At 46.3% G+C, this 20730-nt stretch overlaps 1 protein-coding gene across 3 annotated transcripts in view; it reads right to left on the bottom strand.

Annotated features, from left to right (window-relative positions):
* DAPK2 (death associated protein kinase 2) overlaps nucleotides 1-20730 on the bottom strand; it is a 133962-nt gene that overhangs the window by 27499 nt on the left and 85733 nt on the right. For all 3 annotated transcript variants that reach the window (NM_001243563.1, XM_021093392.2, XM_021093314.2), the window contains 1 exon segment: nucleotides 5214-5343. In NM_001243563.1, coding sequence (NP_001230492.1) covers nucleotides 5214-5343 — 130 coding nt within the window.

Genomic DNA, 20730 nt, shown 5'->3' with positions numbered 1-20730 from the left:
AGACCCCTAGCCTGGGAACCTCCATATGCCACAGGTGCGGCCCTAAAAAGCAAAAAAACAACAAAAAACAAACAAAACCCCACTGCATTTATAAGATGTGCCCAGCATCCCACCCTCTTGGCTCTCCCTGCTGCCAGATATAGGGAACCACCTTCCTAGTTTTGCTTACTTCTTAGATTCCTAAACATGATGCTGTACTGCATGTGATCCAATGTCACTTGACTTTTGCTCCCCCCACTCAACATGATGCTTGTAGCATTCACTGAATGTTGACCCTCAGTCTTTCATCTTTACTGCTATATAATAGTCCACTGTGTGAATATAGATCACCTTCTACTCATTTACTTGGTGATCATTTGAAAGGTTTCCACTTTTTTTTATTATTTTATTATATTATCACCTTTTTTTTTTTTTTTTTGTCTTCCTGTGGCACATAGAAGTTTCCATGCTAGGGGTCACATTGGAGCCACAGCTGCTGGCCTACACCACAGCCACAGCAGTGTGGGATCCAAGTCTCATCTGCAACCTACACCACAGCTCACGGCAACGTCAGACCCTTAACCCACTGAGTGAGGCCAGGAATGGAATCTGCATCCTCACGGATACTAGTCAGGCTCATTTCACCTGAGCCACGATGGGAACTCCTCCACCAGGTGCTTTCATCAGTCCAATTTTCCCCCTGTGCTTTCCATCTTCTTTACTGTCTTTTTAAATTTTTTTATTTTATTGATTGACTGACTGTCTTTTTAGGGCCGCACCCATGGCATATGGAGGTTCCCAGGCTAGGGGTCCAATCAGAGCTGTAGCCACTGGCCTACACTACAGCCACAGTGATACCAGATCTGAGCCTTGTCTGTGACCTAAACCACAGCTCATGGCAACACCGGATCCTTAACCCACTGAGCACATCCAGGGATCAAACCTGAGTCCTCATGGATGCTAGTCAGATTCATTTTCCACTGAGCCACAAAGAGAACTCCTCTTGTCTTTTTAAAAACATTTTTTTTTTTTTTTAGTTTTCTTATTGTTTTTTCTTCAACTTCTATTTCTGTAATGGCTATCCTAGAGACTTTACTATAGCTATCAAACAAATTCTTTTTTTTTTTTTTTTTTTTGGCTTTTTAGGGCCGCACTTAAGGCATATGAAGGTTCCCAGGCTAGGGGTCTAATTGGAGCTTCGGAGCTACAGCTGCTGGCCTACACCACAGTTCATGGCAATGCTGGATCCCTAACCCACTGAGCGAGGCCAGGGATAGAATCCACAACCTCATCGTTTCTAGTCGGATTTGTTTCCACTGCGCCATGACAGGAACTCCCACAAATTCTAACATAAGTCAACATTTTGACCCTTCTCTAACAATTCAAAAACCTTCAAAAAAATTTCAAGCTCTCTGTCCTAACATTATTTTCTTCAGCTTTTAGTTCTGTCTAAATCCCACAATTAAAGCCTCATCATCGTCATTTCAGAAAGAAAATGATATTTGCCTAGAATTCACTGATTTCTTTGCTCCTATTCTTGCACTGAGAATTCTCTTCAGAGGTCATGTTCTTTAATTCAGAAGTACGTCTTTCAGAAGTTCCACTAATGAATATCTGTCAAAGATTAAGTGTTTTTATGGTTTTGTCTTTTTTGTTGTTTGGTTTTTGCTTTGTTTTTCCAAATCTTTTACCCTCATTCTTGACATAAATTTCCCCATAATTATGGCCTCTTTATTTTTTTCTCAGTTCTTTGGAGATAATATTCTATTGGACACTGGCTTCCATTGCTGTTTTGAGAGGTATGCTGTTGGTTCAATTATTGGCTTTTTGTTTATTTTTGTTCTTTTCGTTTCGTTTTTTGTAGATAATCTTTCTTTTCTCTCTGGCTGCTTTTTAAGATCTTCTCTTTATCTTCGGTGCCCTATAGTTTAACAATAATATTGTTATTGATTTTGGATCTATATGGATTTTTTTTCTGCTTGATATATAATTTCCTTTCTGTATCTGGGGATATACCTTTTTACATCAGATCAGAAAATTCTCAGCTTTTCTTTTCAGGTATTGCTTTTCTATTCCTCTTTATTTCCTCACCTAGGAGTCCAAATAGACCTCTGTTAGGCTTCTTCATTTAACTTTATTTCACTTATCCTCTCTTAAATGTTTCTATGTCTTTGTCATTCTGGTATTCTAGCTAATTTTTTCTAGCTCAGTCTTTCAATTCTTTAATTCTCTTCTCAGCTGTGTACGATCTGCTGTTTGGCTCATCCATTGAGTTTTAAATTTCAATGAACATATACTGAATTTCTCAAAGTTCCATCTGGGTCTTTTAAAAAAATTCACCTGACCATTTTTGAGTCTCTTGTTGCTTGCTTATTCTTGTGAGTCTACCTTTTATTTCTATATACATTCCATTTACTTTATAGTCAATATCTGATAATTTCAATATCCTAAATCCTTGAGCATCTTGCTAGTCTCTGACTGAAATGCTGTTGTGGGCACTTACCTTTAGGAGAGGTCCCCTAATTTTTTTAGGGGGGGATTTTCAGGGCCGCACCTGAGGCATATGGAGGTCCCCAGGCTAGGGGTCGAATTGGAGCTACAGCTGCTGGCCTATGCCACAGCCACAGCAACACAGAATCTGAGCCACCAAAGCTCAGGGAAACACTGGATCCCTGACCCACTGAGCAAGGCCAGGGATTGAACCTGCATCCTCATGGATACTAGTCAGATTCGTTTCCCCTGTGCCACAATGGGAACTCCAAGAGGTCCCCTTTTGAATATTCTTGCTGCTCACAATTCCAGCTTTAAGTTCATTTCACCCACATTTGGGGGCAGGGCAGGTGATTTGAAGGAGTTACTGTATTTAAAGATTTATCTTACTTCCTATGAGTCCAGAATTGCATTAAAAATATTTTCTCAAAATCCAATTTTGTAGTGAGAGAGCCTTTTGGGTGACCTGGTCCACCATACTCCCAGAAGCCGACACTTCTTTTTAATCCTGGTCTCAGGCTAAAGTTTCAAAGAATGGTGGGAATAGTGAAGAGTGGTTATAACCTGTTTTCAGGTCTCTTGGGAAAAGGAAATCATCATAATTGGGGCAGGGGCTTAGAGAAACCACCCTCTCTGTCTACAAGGTGCAAACAAAACCAGTTCTGGGCTGGAGCTGAGTCACAAGAGTCAACTGTGTGCATCTTTTCCTAACTCTGAATCCAGTGACTTGTTGGTATTTGAAAAGGGCAAATGCTATAAATTAGGGCTGTACTTGTTTTGTTTTGAGACTAGTATATTTACCAGTATACCACTGGGCAAAACCCTCCACAGTCAGGCCTTGCTCATCAATATCCCACTCACACTGCCAGCCTGCATGAACCTTTTGCTCCATCAAGAATGGAGCATGGATGGAGTTCCCATCATGGCTGAGTGGTTAACGAATCTGACTAGGAACCATGAGGTTGCGGGTTTGATCCCTGGCCTTGTTCAGTGGGTTAAGGATCCGACGTTGCCATGAGCTGTGGTGTAGGTCACAGACACAGCTTAGATCTGGTGTTGCTGTGGCTGTGGCATAGGCTGGCAGCTACAGCTCCAATTAGACCCCTAGCCTGGGAACCTCCATATGCCATGGGTACGGCCCTAGAAAGGACAGAAAAAAAAAGAATGGATCATGGAGACAGGTTGGCAGGTGGGGGGGGGGGGATGCGCTGGGGGTTTGGGATGGAAATGCTATAAAATTGGGTTGTGATGATTGTTGTACAACTATAAATGTAATAAAATTCATTGAGTAATTAAAAAATAAAATAAAAAATTTTAAAAATTTAAAATTAAAAAAAAAACAAGAACAATGGAGAGTAGGTTTTCCCTGATCAATGCACTCATCTTGGCCCGACACTCCTGCTATGGTACCTGTGAACCCAGGATGTATATCGCTTCTATCTTGGCTCCTTTCTCACTCTCTCCCTTCAGACCCCTTCCTGCCCATAGTACCAACATTTTGTCCCTCGCTGACTCAAAGCTGACTGATCCCACTGACCTTGAGAGAAGAAATATCTTGTCTGAACAGTCTGCAGAGCTGTCTGTATCTCCTGCTTTTCAATTAACCACATCTGTCTCATAACAGCTCTTCCATTATTACCCTGAATTTCTAGTTGAATCATTTATTATTATTCAACACTTGGTATGAACTTAACTAAATAAATATATGCATTTTTACTACACGTGTGCGTGCTGGGCAGCAGCTGCTATCTTGGACAAAATTTGAGATTAGGACACCTGTACCCTATGTTCAAGTTGGCTCTGCCCCTAAAGTCGCTGTATGACCCTGGGTGTGCCATTCTGGGTGTGGTTCTTCATCATCACTGTGTCCTCAGTACTAATATCTGTCATACAGTAGGTGGAGAATATCCATTGGTTGACCTTGACTAAAATCCCCTCGCTCTCTAATTCCACACTTGTTAAACTAGACCAGATGATCTGAAAAGATCCTTCCAGCTCTCCTATTTGATGGTTTGATGTCTTGTTTTCACAACTAAATGGAAAGCTTCCTGGGGGCAAAGTTTTCTTAAAGAGAGAACCTGGTGTAATGGAAAGGGCATAAGTTCTGATGTATCTGTACCTGGATTTCTGCTCTTGGCTGTTTCCACTGGTTGTTTTGCCTGGAACAAGGCACTTGATGGAGAAAATATTTTAAATCTGCTTCATGAGATTGCATAAGTATTAATCGGGTGATGTCTACAGAGCTTCAGGCATGGTGCCTGGCACACAGTAAGGTTTCCTGGCCAGGGGATCTGCGGGGCTTCAGCAGTTTCATTCCACAGTGGCTACAGAGCTGGTATGCGTGGCCTAAAAATCCTTCCAAGAGGATGGTCGGACACAGCCTGTCTTCCTTTTTGATTAGACTGAAGTCAGAAGTCTCAGCCCCCACGTTTGGAGACCATGCCCTCCCCCATCTCTGGACCACTCCAAACTCCCAAAGCAGAGAGATGATGGTCCTTAACTCATTCCCTTCCCTCTGCAAGGCTGTTTCATTATGACTTTCAACCTGCAGCCCAAAGTTCCATGAGGGGGTTTCTGGGGCCTGGGCCAAGGGTGAAACAGAGGGAAGACAGAGCTGCCAGGGCCCGGCCAGAGCTGGCCCCCGTACATGAGTAAAGGCCGGGCAGGCAGCAGAGGCAGGGGGGTGGATCTGGCATCTGGCAGATGATTTCCTTTTCTTTTTCAGAGATAAGCCTAAAACTCACCAACAAATTCTGGAGTTCCAAAAATGTTCTTAAATTCAACTCCATCTTCTATTTCATGAGCCAGGCCAAAGTCAATCAGCTTGATGTGTGGAATGGGAATATTCTTGTCCAACAACATAATGTTTTCTGGCTAAAGAACAAAAAAAGAAGAAAAGGGATTTTAAAAAAAATGGTAATTAAAGCCCTGTTTTGTGTTTTTGCTTTGGAGTTTGGGTGGGGTTTGGTGTTCTTTTTTAGGAGACCAAAACAGCATAAAGCCTTTCTTGTTTTCGTGCCCTCAGTTTTCTATGACCTCAAGGACAGCCACAGCACCAAGGGCAAGGCCTGGATTTTACCAAACCTGCTGCTGCAGACTCTGACTTTAATCCTGCTCTGTCTCTGAATGGCAGATCCCTTTAATGCAGTGCCTCTGTTTCCCCATCTGTCAAATGGGGTAGGGAGATACTTGCAGCATTTCCTAAATACAAAACCACTGCTGTGTGTGTGTGTGTGTGTGTGTGTGTGTGTGTGTGTGTGTGTGTGTGTGAGAGAGAGAGAGAGAGAGATGGGGGAGGGGTACTGCAACTTAGCCTCTCTTTATACTTGGCTTATTGACCTTCATCTTCCTGAGGACCTCCTTCTCCTGGCTAGCCGGCTTCCTGTTGACAACACTCTCCTCCTCCAGACTAATGGTGTAGCTTCCACTTCTCCATGTGTTTAACTAATTTTGGCCCTCAGTGGGACACAAGAAAAAAGTACCTGATTTCCAGGAAAAATACCAGCTGCCCAGGTCATTTCTAGCCCACAAACAGCTGCTAGATCTGACACAACAATGGGACGGGGAGCTAGGCGGGGGACAGCCCTGCCCTGGCCTCACGCAGCCCAGGCTCCCAATGAGGCTAGAACAGGATCCTGAGCCTACCCTTCTTACTCCCACCCAAACCGCTCAGAGTATGCAGGAGGCAGCGAGCAGGTCCCTCTGATTCATCTTCTTTCCTCTGGCTCCTCATCAGGACTGTTCTAGATCCCATTCAAGATGGACTGCCTTGAAAACAGATAACCACACAAAAACTGGTACATTTACAGCAGCATATTCATAATATGCAACATAAGTATTCATCATGAGTAAATAAATAAAATGTGGTATACTCATGCAGCAGAATACTATTCAGCCATAAAAAGAAATGCTGGCAAAGAAAAAAAAATAAAAAGAAATAACGTACTGAAGCGTGCTACAGTGTGGATGAATCTCAAAAACATCATGCTAAGTGACAGATTAGTTGCCAAAGACAGCAGATTATACAATTCCATTTATATAAGATATCCAGAATAGGCAAATCCACAGAAACCGAGAGCACATGAGTAGTTGCCTAGGACTAGGGGAGTGGGGAGTGACTGCTAATGGGGTTTCCTTTTGGGGTGATGAAAACGTTCTAAAATTGACTGCAGTGTTGGTTGTACTACTTTGTACGGTACACTTTGAATGCATGAGCTATATGCCATGTAACTTTTATCTCAATAAAATGGTTTTAGATAGATAGATAGATAGATAGATAGTTTAAGAAAACTGAATGTCTCTGTTTCTCAAAGTACTGCAGAATTTCCCACCTTGCACCTTTGCTCTCATCATCTGTTCTACCTGGAAAGCCTTTTGCTCAGTCTCTGCCCACTGAAATGCTAGCCAGGCTTCAAAGTCTAGCTCAGTCCACCTCTTTCGAAGGCTCACCAGCACTGAGTCCTCTCCCTGCTCCCTCAGAAGTGAACCCTCCCTCCCCCGGCCCCTTCATGCTTACTAGAACCTTTCTATCATGGCAACCGTCATGCTCTCTCTTGTCCTACAGCCCCACTGTCTGTCCTAGCTGCCCTACCTGCCCCTCAGCTGCAGGGAGGATTCAGGTCTTTGCATCTTTGCTCTCACGGTGCAGAGCACAGAGGGTGACAGGCAGAGGATGGCCCTAAGTGTTAGTCGAAATGATTCCAAATCCACACTGCAGACCCCAGGTGTCCCCATCCTGAACTTGCAGGCTCCCTGAAGTCTCTGTGACCTCACATCACAGTGACTGGAAACTTTCACTCAAGTGAGCTGGATGAGGAACCCCTCCTTTTTCCCCCCCTTTTTAAAAAATAAATAATACATTTCCTTTTTTTTTTTTTTTTTTTAAGAGCCTCACTTGCAGCATATGAAGGTTCCCAGACTAGGGGTCCAATTGGAGCTGTAGCCACCGGCCTATGCCAGAGCCACAGCAACACAGGATCCGAGGCACATCTGCAACCTACACTACAGCTCATGGCAATGCGGGATCCTTAACCCACTGAGCAAGGCCAGGGATCAGACCTGCAACCTCGTGGATGCTAGTCAGGTTTGTTAACTGCCGAGCCACAATGGAAACTCCCATTTCCTTTTGCATTTTTGAAGTGTGTTTATTCTTTTCCCCCTCTGGAGAGTGTTTTCAACTTTATTTTTAAAATGTCTCAAAGTCCTTTCCCAAGGCAGGGCAGATCCTCAGGCTCTGCAGAAAGGAGAGTAAGGGCAGGGGGGAGGTCAGGAGGCAGGAAGCAGGCTGGGGCCCCACCCCAGCTCCCTGATGGCTGCCCAAGGACTCCAAGCATCCTGACACCCATGCAGTGAGCTGCACCCTCCCCACTGCCCACCATCTCCTAAGCAGGGGGCTCCCACCATATTCCACCATGTCCCCCAGCCTCCTTTTGGGAACGTCTCTCTTCCAGGGAACAGCCCCAAGGCTTCTCTCCAGGGTGAGGGGCCTGGCCCGGGTCCTCCTGACCACCAGCACACTCATGGCCCAGGCACCACCACACAAAACCCACTGGGAATGCAGTGGATAGTGGTGGACACACCAGCCCTGCTGGTCCCCAGGGCTCAGAGGGCAGTACGGACGGGGCAGGGAGCAACAGGGAGGAAGAGGGAACACCCGAGGAAGGAATTCTCCCAGGCAGCACCCTGAGAGGAAAGAAGGGTCCTGGCCTCGAATCCTCTCATCTCTGACCCAAGTCCAGGGGAAAGAGCCTCTCCACTGGCTTGTGAGAACCTCCAGGCAGGGCTGCGCTTTCTCTCCTGAGTCCTGTCTGTCCTCTACCCCAACCCATGAACCTAACACACAGCAGGTGACTTCTCCCCTGCTTCAAACACTCCCTGCACGGCTCCTGGCTGATTCCTATTCCCATCTCGAAAGCCTCCCCCCACCTCCCGCATGGAAGCGCCCCCCCACCCCAAAACCCCACAGCCCGGTTCCCATCTCACCCGGCACTTCCCCCATTTCAGTGCTTCTCTCACTGCCTTCAGTTGTCAGGTTACCTGCCTGTCTTCCCCACTCCGCTAAGTACCTCCTGAGGGTTTTTATTCCTGTCAACCACACCAAAGCTTGGTATAGAGCCTTGCATCCTCCAGGTGCTCAGTAAATGTCCCCGTATGAAGTGATGACAAGCGCCACTTCAGAAATCCCTACAATGTGTAGGACCAGGGCTAACCATACTTTACACCTCATTGAAACCCCTTATTACCTTAGGCACTGGGTGTTACCCTTCCTCTTTCTCAGAAAAAGAAACCAAAACTGAAAAAATACTGACTTGTAGACACAGGAATTTTAACCTCTGTCAGGCTCCAAAGCCTGTGCTCCTAACCACTAGACTAAATGGTTCCCCTTCCCTGCTTCTCAAAGGTCCTGGGAATCTACCCCAGAGGGAAGTGGGACTGCTGCTTGGGACTGGCGGCCCAGGGCAACCTGACACCCTGGCTCAGGCACAGCTATTTTCCTGCACTGGCACCTGTTTCCTATTCCAGGATGCCTTTTCCTCCGGTGACACTTTCACCCAGGTGAGTGACCTCAAGCCTCTCCTCTGGCCTGGCCCTCATGCTGTGTCCAGAGGCTCAGAAAAGGAGCCCCAGGACCTCCTGGGCGGAACCTCTTCATTTCAGTGAGAAAAAAGAGGTCCTAGCAAAGAGACTCCCAAGATAGATCAGGATAAAGTGATGTAGGGTTTCAGGCTGGTAGGCATCAGGGTACATCAGGAATGTTCTGCTGGGCGGCTGAGACCTAGGTTCTTATCCCCACCTCACTCACTCCTCACAAGTTGGACCATTTGGACCAGATAACACCTTCACACTCAGATCAGCCCTGAATGGAAGTACACTGAGGCCAGGCCCCGCCCCCGCTTCCTGCCCAGGCCACCTAGGAGATTTCAGGCTGGCTGGGAAATCTCGACCCCCTATCTGCAGCTTCTCCTGCTTTCAGAAAGGCTTCCTTCTTGCTGTCCCAACCTCCATGAATAGTCTGATGATAATCCAGGAAGTAGGGCAGGGACAGACATTTACTATACATTTATCATGACATTTACCAGGGCAGGCATCACACCTGTGCTCTACATCATCCTTGCCGCCACCCTGAGTGGTAGGTACTATTAACAATCCCATTTCACAGGTGAGGAAACAGAGGCTCAGAATGCGAAAGCATTTGCTCAAGGTCCAACAGCTCATAATGGCAGGGTCAGGATGAGCTTCCCAGGAAGTCCAGCCCCTGCTCTCTCGACCACACTGCCAAATTTGATTAAATATCTTCAGTGGTCCTGCTGACCACCAGAGAAAGTCCAAATACCCTGCCTGGCATGTGAGGCATCTGGAGCTCTGCACTGGCTGCCCCATGTTACCTTTCCAGCCTCACTCACTGCCCACCACCCGCCTGCACCTGTCCTCTATGCCCTCAGGGTGAGAATTACCAAGCCCAGAATGATGTTATTCCATCCCTTACTCTGGCTCTTCCTCTTGCCTAGAATGCCCTTCCTACTCTTCACTGAGCCTATCCCCCATCTCTGCCTCCTTTTAGTCCTTACTTTTCAACGAAGAAGGCTCTGACCTTGTGCTCTGCCCTCCTCTGCATTGACCATGCTTACAAGTGAGTAGCCCTAGTTGCAGGCTATTTGTCTGTCATGCGATGTAGCTTTCCTGGGCGGTTCCCTCCCTGGGAAAATTTGAATTAGTTTTAAGGTTCCTGGTATCCTCTATGGTATCTTGCATCCTGCATGTTTCATAAAAATTTGCTGATGTGACCTGAAAGAATTGGGGGCATCAGTGGCCCTTCCCTTTCTGCATCTTGGAGGCCCTCTACCACCACTGGGGGCGCCCGAGTGCACACCTCCCCAACAGGCTGCTATAGCGCTGGCTCAGGAGGGAAAAGAGACTCAGCATAGTCTGAGGGGAGCAAAGAAGCAGTTCCCCCCAGGGTTTGGTCTAAGCTTTTTCACTCCCCTCCCCTCCCCAAATAGGGTGGTGTGGTGGAAAAGGTCCCGACCGGGTATCGGGAAATTCCAATTTCTGCTCCACCACCTGAGGCTGTGTGAGCAGAAGCAGGCTACTTCTCTCTCTGGGCCTCAGTTCCCCAACTCTAAAATTGACCCTCGATTTTAGCCAAAGCCCCTCCAAGCTGTAGGTTCTGTAATGGCAAGGCAGCATGGACGTCAAGCTAGCTGGGCCAGTTCCCACTCTTCTGGGCCCCCAGGCAGGACCCGCAAAGGCTCAGGGAGCTTGGCCACAGGTCAGCAAGGAAGAGTAGACTGCCAGGCCAGGCTGCCGTCTGGGGTTCTGTGAGACTATCCATATTCCCTGACTCCTGTCATTCTCCTCCAGCTTTATTTACTTCAACCCAGTACTTCACCCACACACTTCAAAGCATGGCTGCAGGAAGGATCACATCCCCATTAATGCTGCCGCACTGAGTCCCCAAGATCCATGGAGCAGCCACTGGTGGGGAGGAGTTGGGGGGATGAGGGAGGAACCGTCCCTGCCTCTAAAACGAACCCACTCTGCTCAGGCCACCAGGCAGGCAAGGTAGCTGCGGGAGAGGCCAATGTTTAGCATCCCAGTGTCCCAGTGGATCTGGTCAGAGGTGCCTGATGTAGTGCCAACCAGAAGCTGGTCCTCCAGGTGGGACCCATGTCCAGTGACCCTTCCTGGCCCAAAAGCACATCTAAGAGTCCTTGCAGGATGAAGGCAGCCTCAGGGGAGCTATGCATTAAGGTGTCAAAGACCAGAGCTTAGAGTCAGGCAGGTCTGGGCTCAAATTCCACTTCTACCTCTCAGAGTGAAACCTGGGCCAAGTCATGGGACCCCTTGGAGCCTTGGTTTCCCATCTGTAAAGTGGGAACACCTAGCGTGACATCCAGTGTTCTGAGAATTCAGAGAGACGGTCCGTGTAAGGAGCTCTGCCCAACGAGACTTCAAGCAGAGTGGCTATGTCTGTTCTCTCCTTTCTGGAGGTAGCATTGATGACGGTCATCCCTGGGAACTTTATGGAATCCCTGCCGACTGAAGAACATTCTCTTCACAGACCTGCCTCCTCCCCCACTCATCTTCTGCTCCCCTCCCCACAACCTGTTTCACCCCTAGACTTAACAATATTGGGGCTGAAAGGGACCTCATTTAGTCCCTTCATGCTGCAGACCTGCTTAGAGAGGTCAAGAAACTGCCAAGGTCACTGAGCAAAGAGAGGAGCCCAAGTGTGCCAACCCCGGCCCAGTGCCCTTTCCAGGTGCCTGCACGGCCTGTTCACTGGGTGAAGCTGCTCAGCCCAGCAGAGCAGGAGCCCAGCCAGGTCTCTGCTATGGCGACAAGGAAGCTGCCTAGGAACCTTCACTGGAAATGTCAAGCACAGCCCCAGGTTATTCAGGAAGTCCTTGGCAACCTGAGAAAGCAAGACCACCCTCTGCCAGGCATCTGTGGGCAGGTTTCCATAGTGCTGCAGCAAATTCCCCCCTGGCACACTGCAGATGAGACCACAAACAGCCCCTGCCCACCAGGCTCCAGGGTGGCCTGGGCCATTACTGGCATTGAAAGCCCTCCCACCTCTGGCCAGGCTACCCTCTGTTCCATCTGGCTGACCCTTATCACCCCCACCCCAACCTTCATTCACTCTGCTGGAATGCCTGCCTGATAAGCTTCTTCTACCACCTCCCCACCCAGTTCCAACACTTCCCCACTGAAAGGTCTTCTGTGACCTCCACTCCACACACACACACACACACACACACACAGCTAGTTGTTTCCACCCAAGAGCACACGGACATGCCTCTGGCAGAGAACCAACTACACCACAATTACCCCTTTACACATCCTCTCCCCAGTATCCTGAGGCCCCACAGGGAGGATGGGTTTTTGCCTCTCTTTTCCATCCCTAGCACCCAAGATGGGCTGCAATGCAGAAGATGCTCAGGAATGCTTTACTGGATAAAGGAATGAATGAACCATTGCAGCCACATGTGCATCTCTTTACAACCTACTTTTAGGGAATCAACATAGACAATGACAAAGAGCCTTTTAACTTGGGTTGGAATCATAGCTTTGCCATTAACCAGCAGTCGGACACTGGGAAAGTTACTTAACCTCTCTCAGCCTCAGGCTTCTTGCCTGTACAATAAAGCCTACCTCACAAGGGTTACTAAGTGTGGCCTGTAGCCATTATGATCATCTCTGTGCTTGTGTACTTGATCATACCTTTCTTCCCAGAATGACAGTCTTTATCATCTGCCTGTTGAACCCTTAACCCATCCTTCTAGGCCCAGGTAAAATGCTATCTCATCCAAGAAACAGCTGACTATCTAGCCCAGCCCTCCCTTCTCTCAGCTCCACATCCATGCAGCCATCTGGACGTGCAGCATCAAATACTGCCAAGGGTGCTGTGTGTTAGTCTTGCCTCCCCTGCAGGATGGCACACTCGCTGAGGGCAGGACCTGCCCTCCTGCTCTTCCTATGTTCCCAAAGGCACCCAGTCCAAGGTTACATGTACAGCAAAACCTATAGCATTTAGTTTACAAAGCATTCATGCTCCTCTTATTTGATTCTCACTCTCTGAGGCAGGTACTGTCATCCCCCCATTTTACAGATGAAGAAATCAGGGCTCAGAGAGCTAAGCACTTGCCCAAAGTGCCTCAGCAAATGATTTGAGCTGAGACTCAAGGTCAAGCAACTCCGATTCCTTTGTGCTCTCTGTTCTCCCATAGTGCCTCCCTCCCTCTAGCTAATGTAAGGGTGCCCTCTATATCACCCCTGCCTGCTGGCAAAGTGGGCATTTCCATCTCAGCCCTGGTGCCCCACCAGCTTGCTGTCCCAGCTCCACGTTTTTCCTAGAAAACTCACACCTTAGGAAAGGCCCCAACCCAGTAGCACTGGATTTGTTAAACCACAGCTTCTGGCCACTCACTCGTGGCCTGCTCCTTTGGGGGAGGTGGCTGCCTGGTTCTGACCTCCGTAGCCCATCCAGGTAAAGCTAAAGAGAAAACCACTAGCTACTGTCTCTTTGTTCTTATAGGGTAGAAGGAGAGAAATAAAAATTCACTTTCAAGGCAATTCCAGGAGCCCTGGCTTTCGGGCTTGGGCCAGTCAGCAATGCTGGCTCTGTGGTCTGTGCCACATAACAACTAGCATTTGCTGGGGGCTGTCCCCACACATTACCTAATTAGATACTCACGGCTGCCAAGCTGTGGATGGCTGGTGCCCCATCTAACCAATGAGGAACCTGGGCCTGGATCCAGGCATTCTGAGCCCCAAGCTGTGCTTTGGGAGCCCATCTGAGCTAGTTACCCATTGGAATCCACTGGGGACTTTGTTAAAAATACCAAACCAATTAAATCAACTCACCAGGAGTGAAGCTCCAGGATCAGTTTTCTTTCTTTCTTTCTTTTTCCTTTTTTTTTTTTTTTGTCTTTTTAGAAAAGGGCCACACCAATGGCATATGGAGGTTCCCAGGCTGGAGGTTCCCAGGCTAGAGTTTCAATTGGAGCTGCAGCTGCCAACCTACACCACAGCCACAGCAACGCCAGATCCTTAACCCACTGAGCAAGGCCAGGGATCAAACCCGCATCTTCATGGATGCTAACCAGATTCGTTATTGCTGAGCCATGACAGGAACTCCCAGGATTGGTTTTCTAAAGCAAGCTCTGCAAGGAAGTCAAAATCAAACAGTGCCCAGTGTTTGATTGGCCCTCTCACTGGACAGACTTCAGTTTGAATCCCGCTTCTGCTCCAGGCTTGCTCCTTGGCAAGTCACTCACCTCTCTGATCCTTCGCCCCTCATCCCTAACGTGGGAATAATAATATGATAATGGGTTCTGAGGAGGCACAAGAAAGCCCTAGGAGCTTTTCTATAAAATGGGCGTGACCACGAACCTCCCGCATAGGGTCATCGTGACATAGGGAAGAGCTCACACATTTACCACAGCGCTACATAAACGTCAGCTGCCATTATTATTACACCACTGCTGCCGTTACAGCAGTTGGCCTGCATATAGCCAACTGTCTTGTTTACAAAATGTTTTTACTTACAGGGTCTCAGAGAACCAGGGGTGGGCTATAGCTGGTGCCTACTGGCTCATGAGAGCCTGCTATGAAATCTGTAGGAATGTTGTGAGCCAACTATTACACTGAGGTATAGAAGAATATTATTTTAATATTAAAAATTAAATCATAAACACTTTAAATTATATTTAAAATACTTAAAACTTAATACTTCTTTATTTCTCTTATATTTTATTACCTTCTACACTCCAGAGGTTATTTAATGCCTTTTATCTCTGAATGGTGGGAGTACTACATCATGGTGTGTCACTGAACCCCTCTTCCCAGCGCTAGTCAGTGTCATCATGTTGGTACCTTGAAAATGGCCACAGTGGGTGTATTTACACCACAGACATTGGCAGGCACTACAGATCAGGATTTGATGTCTTGATTCTAGACTTAGGAAGTGCTGCAGAAAATCACTTCATAACAGAGATTAAATTTATAAGGGTGACGTGTCTATAGCCATTATTTTGTGCTAGCAGAGAAAATTGAGGAAATGTTTTTCAACATTCAGAAACTATTACCCAATTCAGCAAAGAAGTCACTCAAGTTATTGGCAAATGAGTAAAGTTCCAACACACTTCAATGCTTCCCTTTCACCTTACTTGTTGACAAAAACAAAAACAGTAACCAACATTCCTGTTGGAACTACACTCATTTGTCCACTGTGTCTTAGGTTGGCTGCTGATACAAGAGTTTGGTGAAAACCAAGGAAAATGTTCTACAAAAAACAACTGAATTTATTTAAATAATGTGTGTGTGTGTGTATGTGTGTGTGTACATATATTTGTTTCCTGGAGATCCAGCTGTTACCACTACCCAGAACCTGAGTAGAACTGGTTACTGTCTGTACTGCCCAGATGAGGAAACTGAGGAACAGAGAAGTTATATAACTTATTCAAGGCCACACAACTAATAAGTGGTGGAGTTAGGTCTGCACCTGGGCTTTCTCGGTGCTAAGATACTTGCTCTTTCCACCACCTTCCTACTGAGATCCTTCAGTGGCGGTCAGGCCTGAGCAGGGGTCCAGCATAGAGGGCTGTGGGCAGCTTGCCAGTAGCAAAGGCCCTCCGAGCACCTAAGAGTGATGGCAAAGGCCGTAAAGACAAAAGAGGAGGAGGGCACTGCATTTTTGTCTTAGTTTTGCCATCTGTAAAATAGGGATCATGATATTTGCTCCAGGCCATATCAACCTCACCCAGTGTCTGGCTACCCTGGGAGTCTGCCCAGACCACTGGCTGAAAACACCACCTCGTTCATTCCCCTTTTGGGTGTTTCCATGCCCACCTCACTTTCTGAATCCCTTGGGAGGAAAGAGAGGAATAGGGAGAAATGTGGCTTCATGGGAAGCCTAGTTAAAATTCACAGCCAGCACTTGTAAGGAGTCTTAGACTTTGTCGGGCCCTTTCAGAAACTCTGATCTCTCCCTTGTCCCTCACTCCACTCCTGTGGGCCAATATTATCGCCACTTTCAAGGCTAGGAAAGCTCAGAGCTTGACCTCCCAACATCACCCAGCAGAGGTGAGATTCAAACGCAGGCTCCTCTTTCCCATGTGGCCTCCTGCTGTATCTTGTAAGAATCAGCTGTTTGGTTTAATGCTCTCCATTTACTCATTTACTGCTATATTTCAACTCTTTCAATAATGGCATTCCCCAGTTTAATTTTTGCCACATTTTGTTCTTCCCCTCCACCCTTTAGGAGTTGAGTGTCCTCCCTTCACTCCTTCTTGAGTTACCCCAGGGCAGCCCTGCAGTGGTTGATGGAGCAGCCGGCAGGCACTCCTAGGGCTCCGGCTCACAGTCTGACACATGGGGCTGAGATGAAGAGCCCACGGGACACAAGCTGAGGCTGGGGCACAAACTAAGCTTGGGAAATGAGGAACAAGAAACAGGGTCCACCCACAGAACACACCAAGACGGTAAGGAAATCAGGAAAGACTTCTATGAAAGCCTCAACCCCAAACTAATTCACTACAGAGCATATGTGGGCTGCCTGGGCTAGAATGTAGGGTGAAAAAAGCAGGAGAGAAAAATGTAGAAGTAGTATAGTTAGAAGCACCTAAAGGCGTTCCCATCTTGGTGCAGTGGAAACAAATCCGACTAGGAACACATGAGGTTGCAGGTTCAATCCCTGGCCTTGCTCAGCGGGTTAAGGATCCAGCATTGCTGTGGCTGTGGTGTAGGTCGATGGCTATAGCTCCGATTAGACCCCTAGCCTGGAAACCTCCACATGCCACAGGTGCGGCCCTAAAAGGACAACAGACAGAAAAAAAAAAAAGAAAAAAAAAAAAAAAAAAGAAGTACCTTAACATACACACAACCAGTTCAAAAAAGCTGGAGAAAACATACCAACTGTTAATAATGGTTGTTTGGGAGTAGAGTCTATAGGTAACTTCTTTGTACATTACTACATTTTCTATGAGTTGTTACTTTTTATAATTGCAAAAATGACCATCAATTTCATTTTTAAATGTGTATGGGGTACCTTTGGTTCCTCTCTTTCCAACATTCTTATCATTCCCTCCAACTAGCCTACTCTCTCCCATCCATTCGTTCTCCCCTGCCAGGAGAATTTTCTTTCTAAATCAGAAATAGAAGAGTTTCTCTATCAATTAAAGGTCTTCCATAGACTATTGTTAATTTTCTTTGTTTTTTTTTTTTTTTGTCTTTTCACCTTTTCTAGGGCCGCTCCTGCAGTATATGGAGGTTCCCAGGCTAGGGGTCCAATTGGAGCTGTAGCCGCTGGCCTACACCACAGCCACAGCAATTCGGGATCCGAGCCACATCTGCAAACTACACCACAGCTCACAACAATGCCAGATCCTTAACCCACTGAGCAAGGCCAGGGATGGAACCCGCAACCTCATGGTTCCTAGTCGGATTCATTAACCACTGAGCCACGACAGGAACTCTGATTATTGCTAATTTTCTTAAGTGTGATGACGGTTCTATGGGTTGGTAGGAGACTGACCTTAATCTTGGGAGATGCATACTGAAGTGCTTAGAGTGAAGTGTCACAACAGCCACAATTTTCTTTCAAAGTATACAATATTTTAAAAAAATAAATAAATATTTATTTTAAATTATTAAAGATATTTTAAATTTAAAAATCACATACATATACATGTGTCTGCATTTCTACATATACAAATAAGTATATATACATATAATGTTTTTATATAAATATAAATTTTTCTTTTCAATTAATTTTTTGGCTATGCATAATGCGTGCAGAAGTTCCAAGGCCAGAGATCAAACCCTAGCCACAGCAGTGACAAAGTGGATCCTTAACCCACTGAGCTATCAGGGAACTTCTATTTTTTTTCTTTTTTCTTTTTTTATTATTATTATTATTTTCTTTTTTAAAGAGAGAAAGAGGTAAAGCAAAAGTGGCCAAATGTTGAATCCAGAGGAGGGTATAATGGTGTCCATTGCACTCTTCTTTAAATTTCCTCAAATGCCTTGAAATGTTTTCATAATAAAAAGTTTTAAGGGGATAGGGTTCCCACGGTGGCACAATGGGACAGCAGTGTCTTGGGAGCACTGGGACGCAGGTTCGATCCCAGGCTCAGCACAGTGGGTTAAAGGATCTGGAGTTGTCACAACTGTGGCTTAGGTCACCACTTTGGCTCAGATCTGATCCCTGGTCTGGGAACTCCATATGCCGTGGGGTGGCCAAAAAATAAATAAATAAATAATATAAACAAATAAAATAAAAAAAAATTTTTTTTGGGGGGGAATTTCCAACTGCCTATATAAACTTCTTAAACTGCCCTAAACCTTTAAATCTCACCCCAAGCTATCTTTACACACAAGCCTGCGAAGTCTCACCTCCATTCCATGCTCCAAGGTTTCAGTATGGAAATCATCTCATTTTTCTAAGTTCCTCTTTCAAATGCATGCAGATCTTATAGCAATTAATACTCATTTTTTAAGTATGAAGAATAACTCATTGGAAAGAAAAAAATGTAACCAGATGAGAAACTAATTGTGCAAAGGATAAATGTATGGCACAGTACAGACTTTTGGATTAACTGTGTGTAAAAAGCATGATCCAAGGAAGTAGGAAATCTGTACTATTAGAATCTGATGAAATAAAATCAGCTTTGCTTAGTGTTTCCTCACTGGCATTTAATACCTGTGTGGTCTTGGACAAGTTACTTAACCTCTCTGAGTCTCAAATGCTAATGTGTGAAATAGAGACAATACCCTGTACCTCAGAGGGTGGCCGTGAGGATCAAATGAGAGATGTGTGAGTATGCTATATTCTAGAAAGTACCATGTACATGTAAAGTATTATTAATATCATTCTTATGAAAGGTTGAAGAGCACACCTCATCACATAATGAACGTTAAGAAGAAGTCAAAGGATGATCAGGGCACAGAGGAATTTGGATTTTTGCTCAGGCATTCATTCCTCTCAACACTGGTTATATATTTATTAATTTTTGTCTTTTTGTCTTTCATTAACCACTGAGCCCTGATGGGAACTCCAACACTGTTTATATAAATCAACAGAGTTCTGGGTTCCTGACGTGCATATGATTTCATCCAGTTCTCCTGGTATGTTCTCTTCCTTACAACACGGGTTAGGACTTTACCTTCTGTTTCTGAATTCGAAAATTGGATTGAGGAAGGGTGGGGGAGACACACCCGTATCAGAGGGGAAACTCCCGAATCCAAAATAAACAGAAAACCACACAAAAATGCCCTCTACAAGGGCCTCATATGCACTGGGATCACGTCCTAGGGTGAGGTTTCCTGGGTGGTGCTGAGCTCCATTTCCTGGTATCCATCCTCCAGGAGGCATGTCTGAAGGCACATAGGGTGCTACCTGGTACAAGGCAGCCTAGTGTCACATCCATTTATGTAAATACAGGCAACAGCATCTACCTGCACCCCCTATACCTTCCCGCACCAGCAGGCCTGTGTGTGGTGGATTTACAACACACACCAGGACAGTGGTCATTATGCTGAGGCAGAGAGTATACCCTTTGGAAGTGACTGTTTCTTGGTGAGAGTCATGGTTAGCTTGTATTTTAGATGTCCTGGCCACCAGTCTCACTGTGGTCATATCCCCGTAAATGGTGGGCCTTTGGAAGGCAGGTATCATATATTGGTATTTGTCACTCTACTCCCTGGCATACAACAGTCCCGCAATAAATGTCACATCCTTGAATTGAAATCACCTGTGACCTCTTTTGACTTTTTCGGTGACACATAAGGGCCTTTTGCCATCCCTGTGTGCATTTGTCTTATTAAAGCATTCATTCATTCATTCATTCACTCATTCACTCGACACTGCGAAACTCATGTGTCAGCCTAGATACAAGAGCATAAAGTGATGCAAGGTGACGAAGGCTCTCAGAGGAGGTCTCTACAAAGGGCAAGAGAATCGGTGAAGAAGGTTAGTTCTCAGTTATACCTTGGGAGGTGGCAGGCATGGGAAAGTCTTCCCAGAGGAAATGGTGTTTCTGCTGGGCCTGAGGTCTATGGGCAAAGAAAAGGAAGAAGAGCAGCTTCTTGGATGCAAATAGCACGAACAGAGGAGAGGGGCCAGGACAGGCATCTGCTGTCTTGTTGCCTGGGGCTAGTGTTCTGAAGTGGGGAACGGTGGAAGAGGCTGGAAACAGGGCTCAGGTAGTGTAAGAAAGGCCTGAATGCCATGCGAGAGTGGGTTCATTTATCCTATGGGTGACAAGGATCCATCACAGATTTCTGGGCAACAGCATGCCATGATCTAATTTTACCAAGATTGTTTATTGCACACTGATTTTTTTCCATTTATCTGCTCCCCGCCACCAGGCTGGGAAGGCATCGTAAGCAGGAATTCAGTCTCCCTGTCTTTTGCACAATGGCTGATGTAGGAGGAGAAGTGGTTCATATTCCAAAGGTATCCTCCTCCACCACCTGCTCCTTCCAGCTGGAAGGTGAGCGTGGAGAGCAGGTCATGAGCAGGGGCCGTGAAGATAACATGGTAGCTGTGTTCATGGGGCAGCCGAGCCAGCCTGACTCACTTGGCAAGGAGTAAGAGAGTACAAGAGGAGGGGAAAGCTGAGGCCTCTCATGGAAAAGGAAAATCAGGAAGAGGAATGTAGTCCCATAATATGAATTTTATATGGTGAGAAACAACATGGAACCAGGAAGCCTCCTCTAAGCTACCAGCTAGACCTTTTGCATCTTCCCCTTCCGCTG

This window comes from Sus scrofa, chromosome 1 (genome assembly GCF_054392235.1).
Source record: "Sus scrofa isolate SSC_HxYL_T2T_F1_AM1 chromosome 1, Sscrofa_HxYL_maternal_Yorkshire_Landrace_v2.0, whole genome shotgun sequence".
Lineage (NCBI taxonomy): Eukaryota > Metazoa > Chordata > Mammalia > Artiodactyla > Suidae > Sus > Sus scrofa.
Note: the sequence above shows the minus strand (reverse complement) of the source record. Positions and strands in the feature narration are given on the sequence as shown.